Below are 19,528 nucleotides of genomic sequence, written 5' to 3' on the forward strand. Positions count from 1 at the left end.
AAAGTCAGAGCCCAAATCATATTCAAGTGTATGGGACACATAATTCATGTTTTGAAACATTTAAGAGAAGGTTAACAAGTTTACATAATTGAATCTCATGGCAATGTTTGCATTTTGATAACAATACACATACGTGGAACTGAGGCCCCTCTGATAACATGTTGCATAGTTAGAAAGTACACAAACAAATCCCGTGTACGCATTAATGCAAAAGATAACGTCAGTTACACTAAAGAAACGCTAATCGAGTACATGTAGCGCCCCCAACCCGCGCCAAATGAGAAAAAACATCATTGCCCGTTTACATGTTAGTATTTACGGCAATAACTTGATATTATCACTTGTGAGCTCCATAAATCATAGTTCAGGTCGGTACAATCTACTCATATTTGCAGACCTAGACATAAGGCGTCTGTTGCTCAATCTCTACCACACGATTCTGTCGGTCCTCTGGAAGAGTAACATGTTTCCTAACCTGGCGATAGTTGCCCTATCGGTGTTGGGTACGTATCGAGCTACAGTTTGCGAGGTGTATATGATTTTAAAATTTTAAACGTACTAGTGAGGCATTTGCACAAAGGTTCCTTCAATTTCCAGTCTGTTTCCAGTTAACGTTTCTGCTACGACAGACAACTCTTTGTTTCAAAGTTAATCACCACCTTGATATAGAGGCTCGTGCGATATTGGCCTTAGACAGTAGGCACTCCCTGACAAAGTACCCATGCCCGTGAAGATCCGATTGAGAACTGATCTTCAGCAACTATCAGTTGTGCTTGTGGTAAGAGACGACTAATGGAATCGGATGGTCAGGCTCTCTCTGATGTCATCATATCCTAATTGCGTCGATCGATGCTCGTCTTGTAGATCACTGGATTGTCTGGTCCAGACTCGATTATTTACAGACCACCACCATGAAGTTGGAATATTGCTAAGTGAGGCTTTAAATCACAAACGTACAAAACAAAGTATCAATGTTATATTGGTGGGTTGACGCTATAAAAACGTTATTGCGTGATGTTGTTGGGAAGTCCGTTACGTTCTGTATTGCGTGAAGACGTTGGGAACCTCACGGCGTTCTCCTGTTGCTTGGCAAGGTTCAGTATTGCCTGACGACATCTTATTTTAAGACATTTTTTTTATCTATACATATGTTTTTTTCACTACAGCCCTCAGCATCAAGGTGGAGGGGGCATGCGATTCAGATGCCTGTGACTCAGAACTGACGAATCTTAGAAGTAAAACCTATTCAAATCTGCAGGAGCTCTGCAAGTAAGTATGTTCTCTTCGCCTCTGTATGTGACATTTATGAGTAATAATTATATGGATCACCTTGATGTGTGTTATGAGTTTAGAAATACCACGTCATTGATAAATGAAACTTTATCAAATAATGGGGTCGTGATAATGAACATAGTTTTTCTTAAATTTTATCAAATTGTTTAACTACAAGGAGAGCATAATTTTCTGTGGGAACTGCACGCTGTTTTACACCAAAGAGGGATCTGAACCGAATTTACAAATTTAAAATGGGAGTTGGGATGGGAGTGGGGGTAGGGGTTGGGGTCGACGGTGGGGTAGGTTACTCAGGTAACCAAATATTGATTAAAAGTATTGGTCTTTTATTGAAAAAGAAAAAAATGCAAAAGACCATATCTGCTCAAAGTGAGTATCCCAAATTTTCAGTTTTAACAAAATGCAGCAAACGCTTAAAAATGAAATTGTGTCAACAATTAGTGAAATTCTCAATTAGGTTTTCCAACGCATACATTGACTGTGCTAAGAGATTACTCAAAGACTGTGGTGCTGATTACTATGCAAGTCAGCTCGAAAATACACAGAAGTTAATGAATGAGGAAGGCTGCGGTGAGTACCGCCGGTACACCATACGAGGGAATGTCAATAAGTTTTGTGCCTTGCATAGAAAAACACAAAATATTGGTATGAACCACATTTATTTTTCAACATAGCCCCCTTGTGAGTCAAGACACTTGTTCCATCTTTTCTGCCAGGCGCTGATGCCATCTCTGTAGAAGGCGCCATTTTGGTCCTCAAACCAAGCCTCAGTAGCAGCAATAAGCTCATTATTATCCTGAAATCTACGACCACGCAAGTGTTTCTTGAGATTTGGGAACAGATGGTAATCACTTGGTGCCAGGTCTGGAGAGTAAGGACAATGCGGCAAGATTTCGTACCCGCATTCCTGGACAGCAGCGGCTGCAACGCGAGAGGTGTGTGCTGGAGCATTGTCTTGATGTAGAAGAATACCACGTCTGATCTTGCCCCGGCGCTTCTCCCTGATTGACTGTCGCACTTGCCTCAACAAGTTAGCGTAATATTCCCCATTCATTGCTCTTCCTTTTGGTAAGTAATCTATATGGATAACGCCTTTGCTATCCCAGAAGACTGTCGCCATTACCTTCTGCACTGAGGCTTTGAACTTTTTGGTCTTGGGAGAAGTGACATGTTTCCATTCCATGGATTCTTGTTTGCTCTCAGGATTATAGTGGTGGATCCAGGTCTCATCACAGGTTACTAGCCTAAAGTGAAAATCTTCTGGATTCTTGTTGTATCTGGTTAGCATGGCGTTGCTTATGGTGACCCTTGTTTGCTTCATTTCATCTGTAAGCATTCTTGGCACCCATCTTGTGCACACCTTAGATGTTCATGAAGAATTGTCTCGATGGATCCGTGTGAAATGCCTGTGGTCTCCTCTAACTCGTGGAGTGTGATTCGACGATTTTCCAGCGCAAGTCTATGCACTCTGTCAATGTTTTCCTGACTAGTGCTTGTTGTTGTTGGGCGACCTGGACGGGGGTCATCTTCAAGACTCCCTCTACCATGCTTAAATTCATTGACCCATCGTTTGATGGTAGCAGATGAAGGGGAAGACTTCCCATAAACTGCTGAAAGCCTTTCTTCAATGTTCTTCGCCGAGTTTCCTTCAAGAACTAAGAACTTAATTACTGCTCTATACTCAATTTTATTCATTTTCACTGCCGTGAGGGGGGTCTCTTTCTGTCAATGTGAGCTGTTCAATAACTTTTGATAGTAAGATACCAAAACTTATATATCACATCAGCTACACCCCAAGGTTCAATGTCGTACCACAGGCTGTGACACCTGGGTATGAAAAATGCTCAAGGCGCCAAACTTATTGACATTCCCTCGTGTCATGGAAACTCAACTCTTCATCAGTTGCTTGACCTCACTGAAGATAATGTCTTCCTTCTGGAGCTGACAGCGTAAAATCGCCAGCTTTTCATATATATAGCGTACATGTATGCTGTTAGTGAGGCAGTATGTTTATCATTGTTGTAAATTATCCCTGATTATATATACTCTTGAAAAAAGTAGGGGAACCTGAATTTTCAATTTGGATAGGAAATGTAAACGTTGACAAACGTTTCAAGTACAGACATCTTATGAACGCACCACCAATTCCATCTATTACCACCCCTAAACACAACGCATGATATGCACGTGCACAACGCAGTAGCCCCATACACGTGCATGGGATCCCATTCTTGATTTTGACGGTTTTCAAGAAGGACGAGAAATCACTTAGAATATTAATTTTGACACACATTTTGCATCACACATACGTTAGTGTTTGTTTCTAGTCGTTTGTTTTAAAATGAAAATCGCACACATGTAAATTACACCAATCATCTTTCAAAAGCGACTAAATTATATACGAAATAGGTATGGTTGTAAGAAAGTGCATTCAATATTGTCACATCAACATTGATTGACTCCGATAAAGTTCCTAAATATTTTTAATCGTAAATAAAAAATGAAGTTCCCCTACTTTTTATGAAGAGTATATATAACCCTCGCCCACTTTTTCAAGACGTTATAACCATATGTTTAATCTGTACAATTCTGAATAAAGATAACGATAATTATGTATTAAACATATCAATAACAAAGAGGTTAATAGTAATATATTTAGTTTACTCATACAATGTGTCTAAATCCAGGTTTATGTTTATGAACTTGTTCGACTTATTATCGTGATATATTTGTTTGCAGGTTCAGCCAAACTTTTCGTCTGCACTCCTCTCCTTATTCTACTTCTCCTTGTATCCAAATTAGTAAACTAAATCTAATTTGCAATTTGAAGGTAACCAGGACATGACTCATGTACCTCCAAATTGTTAGGCGAAGACTGGTATATGCACCATAAGCACAACGGTGGTACGTTGTGTACAATGATTCTTTCAAATCAGTTTGAACTAGAAAAACCGCACTGGATGTTAATAATGCTAATTAAATTATTGCTTATTCTTACCACTCACCACTCAACAAAATAAATAAAGCAAAGAAGTCTAATGAAGTTATTTTGATTATTACGAGGGAGTGAGAGTGTGTGATTGAGTGAGTGCGGTGGTGGGAGAGGGGGGTGGGGGTGGCGTGGGGTGGTGGTGGTGGTGGTGGTGGTGGCATGCAAACCCACTGATAAACAGGAACAGACACAGAGAGGCACACAGACACTCACAAACACAAGCTATGTCTGGCACAGGACAGTGGTATACTACTTCCTCTTCATTGTTACTCACCATGTCAAGGGAGTTAAATTCTTGTGGGTTACATATTGTCGATGTGAGTAGAAGACAAGGATCGTCATCAATCAAACAGACACGGATGACTCGGGCTGCTTTGAACAAGAAAGTCCAACACGATCCATGTAGATTTCGAGTTGGAGCCACTAATGACATGTCTTCAAGAATGTCTGGTTACAAGAGTGATAGATGCAAAGCCAAGACGGTTTACTATGCTCCGTCCCAGAACCCTGCAATGAAAGAGGATAAACTCCTCAGCCAGCTTCCCGCAAACTACCCACACAACAATCACAAAGTGAGCAACTACAGTCAGCCTGGTGAGGGTTATGTTTATGCCATCGATATGAAAAAGAAATAGATGAAGAGATGTGACCTGGACTTTTCTGTGACTGTGTGCCATTTCTTTGAACACTTTGTGACATACTTTGTCTGGACTAATGTTTTCCATGCTGAAACGGATTAGTAATGGAACCAATGGAGAAGAAAAAGCTGATTTCAACTGAATGCTCTGCAGATATTATTGACATGCATGTCGACCATTTATTTATGACCTCATTCAGAAACGAATGGCAAGAAAAGGGACATGAAAACGAAAAGAGCCAAATATTTATGGTACAAATGTCATTGGGGATTTGCAGTCCTTCTATGATATTCTTAACCTAAATCCTAGAGCCTGGTAAATGTGAAAAATATGACGTATACAAACTCTAAAAGCACTTTGGATATACACAAATGCTACTTTACCCTTTGTTAACACATATCTATTGTTGATGGTGATGGAGATGTATTAAATGTACTGTTGGCACGTTACTATCTAATGTACTACTTGAACGTTACTATCTAATGTTCTGTTAGGACGTTACTATCTAATGTACTGTTGGCACGTGAATGTAATGTACTGCTTGCGCGTTAAATCAAGGCAAATACTGATTTGTAAAATGGGGAAATTCAATTAAAACAGCCATTGAAAATCACAAAATCATTTTTTGTTCCCCTATTAATTGTAAGATCGTGATATACTACAGGTTAGGTTGATAATGCATTTTCTTTCATCATATTTTCCTTTCATTTCTCTTTCCTGTGCAGTGTCAACGCATCCCGGGGATTTCATACAAGCTATAGAAATACGACACGGTGCACAGTTTCCTAGAATGAGCATGTGTTTGATACTTAACGAAAGTAGATAGTCATACACTCACATGGGACGATATAGAGATTTGAGTTTTAAACATGCCAAAGGTTATCTTAATGCAAATTGCGAAACAGCCATTCAATGACTAACCAGCAGACAGCATACAAACAAGTAGGGTCAAATAGGCGAAGGCAAGCTTGTGCATGTAATGTATCACTGAAATGAACAGAAAAACACTCACTCTGAATTTCCAATTTGATCCCCGCCATATTCACGAGCACATCATAGAAGGTGGAAGGGTAGCTTAGTGGGTAAAGCCTTCGCCCGTCACGGCAAAGACCCGGGTTCGATTCCACACATGTGTACAATGTAAAGCCAATTTCTGGCGATTAGCGAACACTTTAACCACTGGGCTACTCCACCGCCCGATTAATCATTAGTAAAACTCCAAGATAACCCCTAAAACACTTCAGACATTTTACACGTGGGGAATCTCTGACGGGAGGCGATCAGTAGCCCGTGTTTTATAATGTATTGCACATGGCTTCCTTAATCACAATGTTTTAGTTTTTCGTGCTAGTTTTATATTTATATCTGTGATATTCTAGTATTTTTACTGTCCATCGTCGACAGGTTTTTATTGTATACATATATTCCATTTTAGTGTTAATTGTTCTCGTCACGATATGGCTGAAATATTGCCGATGTGACGTTAAATATGAAGTCACTCACTCACTCTCTCTGACAGGAGACACTAAAAATCTGCAGTATTTTGTTCTAGTGTCTGGAAATGAACTCTGACCCTACGTCCCCCGATCGGAGTCCACGTCCACGTCTTAATCTAAGGAAGGTCCCAAACCCTCCCCATGAAAACTTGTCCTTTATTACACGCGAATAGTAACTATTCATCTGTTTACATATAGCCTCTTAACAATGCCTGAGCGTGGGTTGTGAATCACAACCTGAGTGTGTTAAGTTTCAACGCAACCATGGCACTCATTTCCCACGAGAAATCGATCTTTTGCAACAGGTGCTCTTTGTGATTTAACAAACATAGACACAACAAGTAGCAGTTATGACGTGCCTAAACAGAGAGAGGTAAAGGTACGTCTAGCTGAGAGACAATCTCACAGGTAGGCGTTCATGCTTGGACCTGTGAAGATCCGGGATAGGACTGGTCTTCAGAAACCAATACTTGTTGTTGGGGTGACTAACGGGATGGGTGGTGTGTCCCAGTGCTAATACGTTTGATCACTGAAAAGTGTGTATCTGCATATGGTGTGAGAGACGTAACACGGTCGTGTTTTTGTGTTTAAGAACATTGGTATAGTAAAGATTTATAAAGATTTTATAGTAAAGTTTTCTTATCATTTTTGAAATCAGATTAAAAGATGTGTACATCCAAGAATGGACAAATATATTAGCACTAGATATATATGTTATGCAAGTTTTAAGATTAACCTTCAGGTAGAGAAACATTTAAAAGATTCGACCTTGTGTATATTTGCAACCGACGTGGCTCGTGTATATTTAAGTCGTCCTTCAGTACAAGAATTTGTTCGCCTTAACAAACACACACACACAAACACATGCACGCACGCACGAACGCAAACACACACACACACACACACACACACGCACACACATATATATACATACATATTCAGACTTAGTTTTAGACATTAAGTATTGTTTGATTGTTTATGAATTCATATCAAAGAGTTTTGACATGCATCATTTATACATCATTTATGTCTCAGTTAAAGCAATATATAAAGGTTAGTTCTTACAAATATATGCTACAAATATAACCTCACGGCTAGTTTTAATCGTTTACACACAGTATTCCTCGAGACACTGTGCATCACCAACCCAACCCAATCTGTTCTCATCCTAGGTTGGCAAACCTGGCATACAGCCATCAGCATTATCAGACAGAAACGTTCTGCTGTGACATCATGTGGGAACTGAGGTGCTGGGGTACTGGGGTATCCTAGTGATTAAAGCGTTCGCTCGTCACGCCGACAACCCGGGTTCGATTCTTCCTATGGGTAAATATAGTGAAATCCATTTCTGCTGCCATGGCATTTGTGGCATTGCTTGAATATTGTTAAAACGGCGTAAAACTAAACTCATTCCCTTTTACTATGTGCTAGAATTCTGTGACGTGAGTTATGATTAAGTGCAGGTTCAATGATTTTGATTAAATAATACGTAACTGAAAGCAAGCATAATGAACTGAAAGGGACGTTTCCTCTGCCCCCCACTCCTCTCATGGTCAGTTTCCCATGATGGAACCACGTTACTTTGTAAGAAACATGACAATGTGAATTTATGAAAATCTTTATTAGAATTCATCACTATTCATCGCAAGAGATATTACATTATGCATTATAATAAGCTAAACCTTAAAGATGATATTATAAAATCTAAAGATAAACAGATTTCTAAAATAACATATTTTATTTGTGAAAGCTGGCTTACATAAGTATCCACCAAATTTAATGGCACTTGGGGCCATTAGAAAACATTCGAAAATATTTGATGTATCAAATACTGACTGACGGGGCGGAGGGTAGCCAAGTGGTTAAAGCATTCGTGCGTCACGCTTAAGAACCGGTTCCGAGAGAAATCTCACGATGTGTTTTGCTGAAAAGATGTGTTTGGGGATGTCACATAGTCCTCACTTTCTACACTTACTCTGGATATGCACGGCTCTATGAAGAGGCTGGGAATACTAAATAACGTCAAATGAACTCAAAGATACAAAATGTCGTTACAAAAATGACATGTGAAATCGAAAGAGAAGCTTCAGATAAGAGGCAAATGTGAACGTCAGTCAGTTATACACCGAAGTTTGTGTTACAAAGTAAAAGAGTTCATTGGATCAGAACAAATTCTTAACATCACTGTCACTGACAAGCGCTCTTTAACACCATGCAATCCATTTGTATGAATAAGTTGAACTAAATTGAATTACAATGACAAATATTACAAACCGTGGCTTACTGGTATTGGTTATAATAATTCATAAGAAAAGGCAAACGGGTATATTCGCTAATAACACCCTCACACACAGTTTAGTTATTCCATAGCGATAAGCTTGTCAATGGTCCCCTTTCATAACACGTTGAGGTTCTGTTTGGTTCTCTTCTGTGAGTGCTGTGTCGATGACAGTGGACCGTAAAATGTAGGCCAGGCACAAAAGCGTAGACACGAACCAGACATGTATAGTTAGTTCGAACCTTGATGTGTCGAATTGTCTAGGAGTAATAGATTGGTCCTTGCGCATTCCGTATTTAGTACTTTTCCGGTTGTGTCGAACTCCGGAGTATTTACAACTTCAACTTCGACACAGCGGTAATTCACTATAACCAAGCATTCTGTGTATGACATAGATATCGCCTACCACTCCGGTATCACTATGCATCCACACATTATCCTCTACACGAAAAGCTTTCCAACTGTCTTTTCGTGCGCTATAACGAAGGCGTTACAGGGAAGAATGCACAAAGGGGAGATATTCACAGGCTCTTTGTATCCATGACTGTGTTCCCAAGATCAACACTGCATACAAGACGCTCTCTGCTCCTACTGCGTGAATTAGCCCGACTTTTCTCATGTTCAGCAAAATTTCAATAATATCCCGGCCTTAGACATCAGGAGGAGGCAACGTAGGATCCGAACGCCGGTCGTCGATGTGATAATCCAACGCATTAACCGCTGTGCTATTGCTTCTTTACCTTAATCTGTATAACGTCAAACTGTTACTCTTAAACCACTTACTCTTTAAGTAGTAGTAGAGCTACTGAGCACTTGTTAAAATATCTTAAAAAGACATTCCATGAGTCTTGACGAACAGTTCCCAGTTCCCCGTGTCTATAGCCAGCATATACATCTATTATTCTTTTTCACATATAGGCGTAAGCAGTATGACTTAAATATTTCATATTTAGAACATGCAACAGCTAGCCGATCCAAGTGAAGCGGTGAACAAGTAACATGAATCAGGATTGTGTCCCATCCACGCCAGCATTAAACATGGTGCATCTGGTCCCACGGAGGTCTTACCTGATGATATACACCATTCCTCCTCCACTATGAGGATAGTAGCCGGCCATTTTGAAGAGGTAGGGATGGTTTTCCGGCAAGAGAGACAGGAGGTTCCTCTCCGCTTCTTGGACATCGTCAACCAATGCGTAATGTATCTTCGAAAACATGGGTCCATCATGGCTGACATTCCTTGACGCTAAGTCATACGTGGCACCAATTTCATACTGATAGGGATTGGTTTTGAGCTGCTCCACCAATTGCTCAAAGCTGACTTCAAAAACATCGCAGGAATCAGAACCATGCATTAGATGGGTCATCCTGAAAGGAGAGTGCTTACACTTGATGTTTGTCTGGCCGTGTTATGTTGACAACTGTTCGGTTAGAGCACAAGTGTTTGCGTTTGTATACGCAAACGAGAACAGCCAATGCAGAGCCATAAACATTCTATAAGAACATAACGACGCATTGTCCGCACCAGGTGTGTGTTGTATGCAGTAAATGACTTACTACAGCTTTGGATACTAGGCTATAAACATGATCTTACTCTTTGTAACGTTCGTCTTTTATAGCTGTTGCAGTATACGAATGAATGTTACTTATTGCATTGAACAGCAATCCTGTAGACCTTTGGTTTGGGATAGGCTGATCTTTTCAATCGGATTGTCAGTCAGCTGATATCGTCAAACAACTCTTGCATAGAACATGTGTATGTTGTCGTGTCAGCAGCGTTGCCTTTACAGTAACATGCAGGTTCAGTCTTCTCACAGACATACTCTTGATGAACCGGATTAGAAATGGTCTTCAATAAAACATGCTTGAGAGACGACTAACGCGATCGGGTTTCAGTTGTGTAGATCGATGCTCATGATGTTGATCAGTGGATTGTCTGGTCGAGAAACGATTATTTACAGACCGCCGCCATATGTACTGCCTGTTACGTAAAGCAAGACACCAACCCACCAAACATGAAGACAGGGGTTGTGGCATTATCTGATTTCTCTGAATGTCATATAAATGTTCTGTTAAAGCGGAATGCATTAATTAGTAGTGGTAGAAACTTAATGCGTGCGTGCGTGTGTGTGTATGAATGATGTGTCTGATTTGTGTTTACAGCGTTAAGACAAGGTGACATCGTGTAATGCCCACTGTTGTATTAACTCGAGGTGGTAAAAATGCACACACACTGTTCCTGTGGGGCTGCCATCAGAGTGTTCTGATGTATGCTGTAACTAGCAGCATACAAAACACTTGATATGGACGTTTCTGGGTAAATATTTGTCCCTTCATCGGATGAATGACAGAAAAATAGTTGCATAGGTATATATAGCATGTATATGAAGCCACAGAGTTGTTTTATTATAGATTAGTGAGAGCGTTAATTAGTTAAATTAGGGTATACATAATGTTTGTACAACATGCCTCCATAGAGTGAACGACCACTGTTAAGCCAGTAAAGGGTATACATGTACAATGATACACATTGGGATGTACAATAACTAGCAATAGTTAATGCTGCACATCCTTTCATTCACACTTGTCAGGGGGCACATTATTTGGACCACCAGCTGTCCGACTTCAATCTTGTGTGTAAAGCGGTGGTTGAGTGAGTTAGATGGCTGACTTTGTGTGCTGGCGATTAGGCGCCTGACTCTGGGACTGACTTCGAATCCAGGATGGAACTCAATCCAAAAAGGTACTGGAATCTGTAGAAACAAAAAGCGTAAAACCAAATGTTGTATAGTTGTAGTCGGGTAATGAGGCCAATACCTGTTTTATGGACCCGCGAAAAGCGAATGTCCGTGAGTCATTGATACAACAGTGGGCATTACACTACGTCCCCTTGTCTTTACGCTGTAAACGAAAAGGACCCCTAGATATGTCATACATACACCCACGCACATACATACATACATGCACGCACGCACGCACACACACACACACACACACACACATACATACATACATACATACATACATACGAGGTCAATATTCTTTTACGAGGGTTCAAATTCACCAGTCTGTAGTTGTTTTATTATGCAATTACCGCAGTTTATTATGCAGTTTGTCGGGGCGGGTCAGCACTTAGAGTGAGTGAGTTTAGTTTTATGCCGTTTGGGGAAATATTCTAGCAATATCACTACGGGGGACGCCAGAAATGACCTTCTCACGCTGCACCCATGGGGAGAATCGAAACCTGAGCTTCGGTGAGACGAGCGAATGTTTTAACCACTAGGCTACCAGGCTACCCCACCGCTGTGATAATAACACAGCTCGCAGTGATATATGTAGGACCCGCATTAAACCAGTATAACATATAGGCATAAACCAAGATAGCTTATCAGAACGAACTTTTGTACTGAAGATAAACAAGGGAGACAACACCAGTGACGACACTTATGATACAGGTGGTGGATTGACCCAAGACATACTGCCAGAATGCGTAATATGTCAAATTTAGACTCGCTTTCAATTTCGATTTCAAGAAAACTCTTATTTTACTGATCTGCGAATCATTTCGTAGATGTCAAAATTTAAACCTAAACTTAAAGCAACAGTCCATTTCTATAGCGCTAGTTCCAATGCAGGCTCAAAGCGGACCGTTCAGGGAAGATTAGACATAGAGCGCATGACTGTCCCTGACAGGTAAGTGAGAACATCATAAACGTTAAAGCGTTTAGTCACTGTCAAAAACGGTTGTGTCGAATTTTGATGTGTCGTGGGGCGGTGGGGTGGCCTAGTGGGTAACGACATCGCTCGTTACGCTGAAGACCTGGGTTTTATTCCCACATGGGTACAATGTGCGAAGCCCATTTCGGGAGCTCCCCACCGTGATATTGCTGGATAATCGCTAAAAGCGGAGTCGAACTAAACTCCCTCATCATTCTGTGTGTCGGATAACTCGAAGTATTTATGTACCCTTACACTTCAACATAACTATGTTTGTTTGGCATAGCGTTTAAAACAAAGACGAAGCTAGAGTGCATTGACTGTCTTGTACTTGCTGAACCCGTTACCTGGCAACGGCGTCACGTGCTACGTTGGCTCTGTGTGTGTGTGTTTGTGTGTGTGTGTGTGTGTGTGTGTGTGTGTGTGTGTGTGTGTGTGTGTGTGAGAGAGAGAGAGAGAGAAGCGGGGCGGGAGGGGATTTAGAGAATCAGAGAGTTATGTCAGCCATACCGAATACTCTCGACTACATTGGCACTAAATTCACTGCTGTATAAATAGCTGCAGTATTATAAATACCATGTACGTATTATTTTAAATGATAATTAAGTCCTTGATTCACACTAAACAATGATTACACTATGTCATTAAGAGAATGGCCAAATGTCACATTATGTCAAACTTTAAATATTAGAATCTGTACTCTTTACTGTGATAGCATAATCCCATATCTAACAAATGATAAATCTTAGTAAATCCCTTCTATAATATCCAGCAATATGACTTCCCATAAAACTGACAGTCTGCCACAAGATAAATACGCACAAAATGTTATTGAGCAACGTTTTTCTCAGTGGCAATTCGAACCCAACCTGAAACAATACAGAAAAGTCGAAAGGATTTCGTGGGTATACAGAGATTTATCTCCCTTATTTAATGGCGAATTGAGATTTTCAGTGTCGCTTGCGGTGGATGTTAAAGTTCTAAGCTTCAGTTATCAGACCAACTGCGGACCTTAGACACGATTAGTTACCCAACAGACGTCAAACCTGAGTGAGTATCCATTTCAACCATTTCATGTACATGTGAAACATCTCTCAAAGCTTATCCAGAAATAATAGCGCCCATGTTCGTTTTCGTTTGTGTTTTTTCGTGTAAATATCCATACGATTTTTATGCATGCGACCAAACTAGAATGTCTTACAGTTAGGTACTAAATTAATTAGAACTTTTAAATATTTTCATTATCGTTAATTACGTCATGGACAAATACAGCATGAGCTGGCGGTATGTCGCGAACTTGCTTAGGGACTCCCCCTCGGGTTTTCCCCAAGCTATAAATAGTTCAAGTTCTGAGAAAACCCAGCAGGGCCAGCCAAATCGATTTCAGCTTTTCATCTGGGTGTGATATAAGCTCATATTTGTGCTGTGCGTTCACTACACTCATGCAATGGCTATATGTATGGAGTCATTGTTTACTGGGTCCATTTGCTGAGAACAGGTTGGTGAAATTTAGAAAGTGGTCAAATGTAACATGTTATGCTTGGGATGACACTCTCTTAGTAAAGTACATATTCTGATACTTCGAGTCGAGTCCTGTCGCCTAATCAGTCAGACACTGATATAGATATAATTAATAAACATGTAATGGCTTATAGACAATGATCAGAACGTAGAATTTATGTAATACAAATGCAAAGATTTACTATATAAATTATATAAAGTTAAATGTCTAATATATTGGTTAATATACTTACTATTTAGCTCTTCTTGGTGTATAATGGGCACTTGTCTATGGTCTACTTTCACAAGTTCCCCCAGGCTATTAAAGAACAAGTCCACCTTGACTTTGGCATCGTCTGCTTCATGGTTGTGGATGTTCCTGTGTGTTCTAACAAGGTTGTTGGCGGTGTTTATGGTTGCAGGTCAACCAACCTTGCAACATCTCCAGTGGGCAGTTTGATTTCTTCTTGACTTCACTGTAAACTTGTAACCATTGCATACTACACTCTGGCCACCCCAGGGATTGGGAACAAATTGTGCAAGCGCCTCTGAGATTACAGAATGACTGATCGTAAAGTGAATAGCGGTTTTATAACCCACATGCCACGTGTCATATTTTGATTACTTTTAATGACTTAGTTGCCCAATCATTATGAACGGTCTTCAGCATGGTCGGTTATTGACCTTGTAGTGACCACCACTTACTTGAACAGACTATAACTGCGTAGGCATTGGACTGTTAATCTTAATCTGCTTAAAGCCAATTTAAGCGCCGACAAAAAGAGACTACACCGTTTAATCTTTGGTAATGTGTAAGGGACCGTTCATAATTTTAAGGGGAGGGTGGTATCACCCATTTTGTACCGGGTAGAGTACACTTGTATTAGGGGTGGGTGGGTCCAGCAAGTTTGTACTTAAATGGGAAGTGTCACCATCTAACCTCCAAGCCATAGATTATGAACGCTCTCTAAATAGGCAGGTGTAAATAGAACTGATTTTCTTAAGGGTCATTAACCAACCAGTACCTCTCTAAAAGGCTTTTATATTCAGTTTATTAACGCGCTCGTCTCCGACAGGCTTACTGAGCTAGCTCGTTATAACTTACTTGTGTCTATTTTATAGGCTTGATAGGACAGTTCATACACCTGTCTCTATCTCCACGGCGTATTTAGCCAGTTTGTTTTTTGACAGATTCATTACAATTCATTAACCCTTCCCTTTCTGATAGACAGGATATTGATCTTCAGTAGCCCATGCTTGTCGTAAGAAGCGACTAACGGGATCGGGTGGTTAGCCTCACTGACTTGGTTGACACATGTCACCGGTTCCCAATTGCGCAGATCGATACTACTCACTGGATTGGCTGGTCTATATTCGACTTCTTACAGCCTTATAGCTGGAATATTGCTGATTGCAGCTGAACTCACTCACATTGCAGCAATAATGCACGAAGACCTACCCTACTACATCCGTATATCCCTAGATACATTACTTCAATTCACAACGAAGTCGTTCTTCTGCAGCTACTTTTCAGCTAGCCATGAGTGAGACAGTCTTCTATCAGCCCGGTATGTCCTTGGGTAGAACCTTTGATCTCCGGACCTACGGGAACGGTTTGGACATTTTCCCTGAACACTTGGTCGACAGTCCCCAAATCATAGAAAGCCATCAGAATACCATCAAGTACAAGGTCATAAAGAACAGTCAAGACGTCAACAATATCTTGGAACTTTCTGGAGAAGTCTCTCTCAAGATTAAAGCTGGTATTTTGAACGTACAGGGCATGGCGTCATATCTAAAAGAGGATAACGTCAAAGACGAATGCACTGAAATATTCGTGAGAGCTCACGTTGAAACGGTAAGTTTTTGTAAGAAAATGGAGTTTTGTGCATGAGTGGATGTATACAGTGTCGAGCAGTACGTCACGGTATCAAGGGAATGTTGACAATAGTTCCTTAAAATCATGGACATGTCTCTTCTTCAAACCCATGAACATTGGTAGATCAAATTCCATTTGATCATTACATTATTCTTCTAACCAAGAAACACCAACTTCTTAATGACACTCAAAAACAGTTAACCAAGAATACCGGCTTGTTACTTAACATAGCTGCAAGGAGCCAAGCTGAAAATATGGCAGCCATGGTCAGGCAGGACACATGCCACCCATTGTTTATCCATCGTACAAAGCTACGATGACTGTACGCCTATGTATGGCTACACGATCACCTTGTATTTAGATAGCTTTGTTCAGGTGAATTAGTAACTGTTACAATTCATGACGCCTTTCAACGTGGCCACTACTTTATTCAGACCCATGAAGATCCGGATTAAAATTGGTCGCCAGCAATCCATGCTTGTCGTAAAGGGTGACTGTGATGGTCAGGCCTGCTGACATGCGTGGCATGTGTAATCATATCCCTGTAGCTGGAATATTGCTCCATGATTGCATTGCGGAGTGAAAGTAAAGTCAGCCATTCACTTCTATACTCAAATTATATCTTAGGGAAATCGATTTTGCTTTACCTTGTAAAAACTTTCCTGGCTTATGTTTCAGCTTACAGAAACTCTCAGAGACTTAACCCCAAAGCACACCTGGCAAGAACGCCTCATTGGCAGTCATTTCATACGAAGTATAACATATGGTGGGGACTTGCTGGTGAGAATCCGCATCAGGGATTCAGACACGGCCATAATTGGGGATATCGAGGCAAAGCTCAAGGGAAATATCACCCCATTCAGAATTGGGGAGGCTAGCCTAAAACCGGATAAAAGGCAGAGGAATATTCAAGATCATAGAGAAATCGAGATTGAATATCTCTCGACAAGCGTGGACTGTGAGATGCCTCGGGATGTAGAAGAACTGGTGAGAGTTTTGAAATCATTTAAGGGGGAAATGTTGAAGATAAACAACGGCAAGGGTGTACCGTGTAAGTGTGAACTTCTTCCTTTGAGTGTTCTTGACTCAACGATCCCTACCCAGATAACGGACAAAAGTCTTGACATACTCCTGGTACAGGTTGATGAGAAATTTGATGACTTGCGTTTTGCGAAAAAACAGCTGGAGAAGTTTGCCGAGAACCCAAGTCTTGAAATGACTGAGACACTATCCACAGAATATGAGGAGCTTGAAGGTCGTATTGATGAGGTTTTGGCCGAATTTCATCATGTAATCAGCAGACTGGACATGACCGTGTCTGGAGATGGGACAAATCAGTTTACTCATATTTTGTCTGTGTATAAGGAAAATAAGAAGATTGGTGGATTTCAGAAGGAAGTGACTCAGTTTATCAAACGACACAAGCCAACAGAAAACCCCGTGCGCCCTCAGGTATTTCAATACCAGACCTTATAATAATTCTCTGTGGATAATTCTGTCTATTTACTGTGAGAAAGAGGGTTTTACAGATGTCAGCCTATTTATTATGTTTATCTGTATTATTCACAACGAAGGAACTCACATCCATCTCCTATGTGCATCACTTCTAAATGTTTCTCGGTGATTCTTCACGTAAAATGCCAGGCAAGCATCAGGAGTACCACTTTTCAGTGTCTGTAGTTGCACCACATTATTAATAGAATTTCTGTATCTTAAAAGAATATCTTGACTGGAAGACTCTATTATTATATGTATGATAACAATTCTTAATTAGGAATAGTCAGGTTAAAGGTAAGTTAAAATAAGAGACCCCTTAAGGCACTTACAAGGTGTAAAATATCATACGTGAATCATTTCGTTTTCTGAAGAATGTCCTTTCTTTCAGATCACTGATGAATGCCCAGAGGCAGACATGAGAGCATCGTCCGATGAATGCCCAGACTCCATGACTGAACAAGAGACTTGTCTCAGCGTATTAGGTCTGGAGAAAGGCGGATCTAGTGAGTCGTGTGTATTGGGGCAGGTTTTGTTTTCAGACACCAGCCTGGCTCCCATCACTGGGGCATCTGTTTCCAGGATTGTCTGTGAGGACATAACTTTAGTGACAGCATCCAGTATATTTACCAAATCGTCGGAAGGGCAATGTTTGAGTGATATCGGCACTTCCATTGCCTATGCCCCTTCCGGATTCCATGTCGTTGTTTTTGTCATACACATCGACCAAAATATGAACAGGCATGACCGCAATACACTAAAACATCTGAGAAGTGTCCTTGGAAGTAACATGATCAAGACTTACGGTGCTGTTGCCCTTGTTCATGATGACGTTTTCGAAACAGGTTCGGAAGCGTCACTTTCTAATTCCACTGAGACTGCAAAAGCACAGGATGACACCTTGTCGCATCTCCTTGATGAATGTGGCAACAGATGTGTATTCATTAACCATAAAGATTTGAAATCACCTTCCAGACTGAAGGCAGCGCAGAGTGACCTCCTGCAGGTCATCGACAAGGTCCTAGTGAAAACTCACCGCACCACTTTGAGCAACGATTATTTCGTTCTCAGCAAGAGGCTGATGGCTGAAGTGGAGGAAGACGACAACCTTGCATTTGCGTTAGATGACTCACTGGGGAACGCTCCTGAAACCGTTCATCATTCACAGGATAGGGAAGAACGAGTGGGAGAGAGGCTGGCAGCGATTTTTGAAATCTGATACGACTTTGAATCAAATATACCAGAAATAACAATGACGGATCCGATGAGCAAATGTCCCATCGTCATCAGTAACAGATGGCACGTGAGCAACTCTTTTACAAACTTGATAACTTAAACCATTTCGTCATTTCTCTGACCCACAATCCTCAGGGAATCCATTTGGTCTTACACGAAAACTCGTACACTCGTCAAGTTGTATCTACGTAAGTGCGGCCAAAGTATTGTTATTGGTATCATGTTATATTGTTTCGTAGAGAGTACTGGTGCTCTGTAAATGTGTAATGGGTTAACATCAACCCCGTTGGTCCTATCCTATGTCAATGTAAGTATCTGCCTTTTGTGATTCTTGTAATATGTTTTGTGTGTGTTTACAGGCTCACCTAGTTTCAGGAATTCGTGTGTGCAAATTCTTTTGTATCTGTTATTTAAATAGTGAATTAAGGCAGTTTATCATCCTTGCATGAAAGCCTTTTAACTCGTTACAGATTGTAATCATTATGCCCAGGCTTTCAGCTGGAAAATTCATGATACGAGGAGAACCTAGTTTGTAGTTCACACAAAAGAAGAAAACTTATATCATGATTGATGATTTCTTCGAAATATCAACATGTGAGACATGGACTATTTTGCTATTTTAGTGTGTCCAAATAAAATATGGGAAATGGTTCTCAGTCTTTGAAGAAATACATGCAAAGTACACTCGAAAGACATGCACTCTTTTGTGTTCACAAGAATACTTCCGAATAAGCTTACTTATATTTTAATTCATTTACAACTCATAATTATTCTTTTAAGTAAGCGAGTGAGTGAGTTTAGTTTTTACTCATCAATATTCCAGCCATATGGCGGCGGTCTGTAAATAATCGAGTCTGGACCAGACAATCCAGTGACCAACAACATGAGCATCGATATGCGCAATTGGGAACCGATGACATGTGTCGACGAAGTCAGCCAGCCTGACCACCCGATCCCGTTAGTCGCCTCTTACGACAAGCAAAGTCGCCTGTTATGGCAAACATG

The 19,528-nt window shown here is 40.6% G+C and overlaps 1 protein-coding gene across 5 annotated transcripts; it reads left to right on the forward strand.

Moving 5' to 3' along the window:
* The first annotated feature begins 365 nt into the window (after positions 1-365).
* LOC137286490 (uncharacterized) lies at positions 366-19,174 on the forward strand. 5 transcript variants are annotated; one of them, XM_067818385.1, is made up of 6 exons: positions 366-503; positions 1,167-1,269; positions 1,751-1,863; positions 15,438-15,772; positions 16,472-17,245; positions 17,679-19,174. In XM_067818385.1, the coding sequence occupies exons 1-6, from the start codon at positions 464-466 to the stop codon at positions 18,504-18,506; spliced, it is 2,193 nt and encodes a 730-aa protein (XP_067674486.1). In that variant the 5' UTR covers positions 366-463; the 3' UTR covers positions 18,507-19,174. The 5 variants fall into 5 exon arrangements, with proteins under 5 accessions (XP_067674486.1, XP_067674491.1, XP_067674490.1 ...); XM_067818389.1 differs by lacking the exons at positions 366-503; positions 1,167-1,269; positions 1,751-1,863 and adding exons at positions 12,151-12,390; positions 13,369-13,464; XM_067818390.1 differs by lacking the exons at positions 366-503; positions 1,167-1,269; positions 1,751-1,863 and adding an exon at positions 12,128-12,390.
* Positions 19,175-19,528: the final 354 nt, after the last annotated feature.

The sequence above is a fragment of the Haliotis asinina genome, chromosome 6 (assembly GCF_037392515.1).
Source record: "Haliotis asinina isolate JCU_RB_2024 chromosome 6, JCU_Hal_asi_v2, whole genome shotgun sequence".
Classification (NCBI taxonomy): domain Eukaryota; kingdom Metazoa; phylum Mollusca; class Gastropoda; order Lepetellida; family Haliotidae; genus Haliotis; species Haliotis asinina.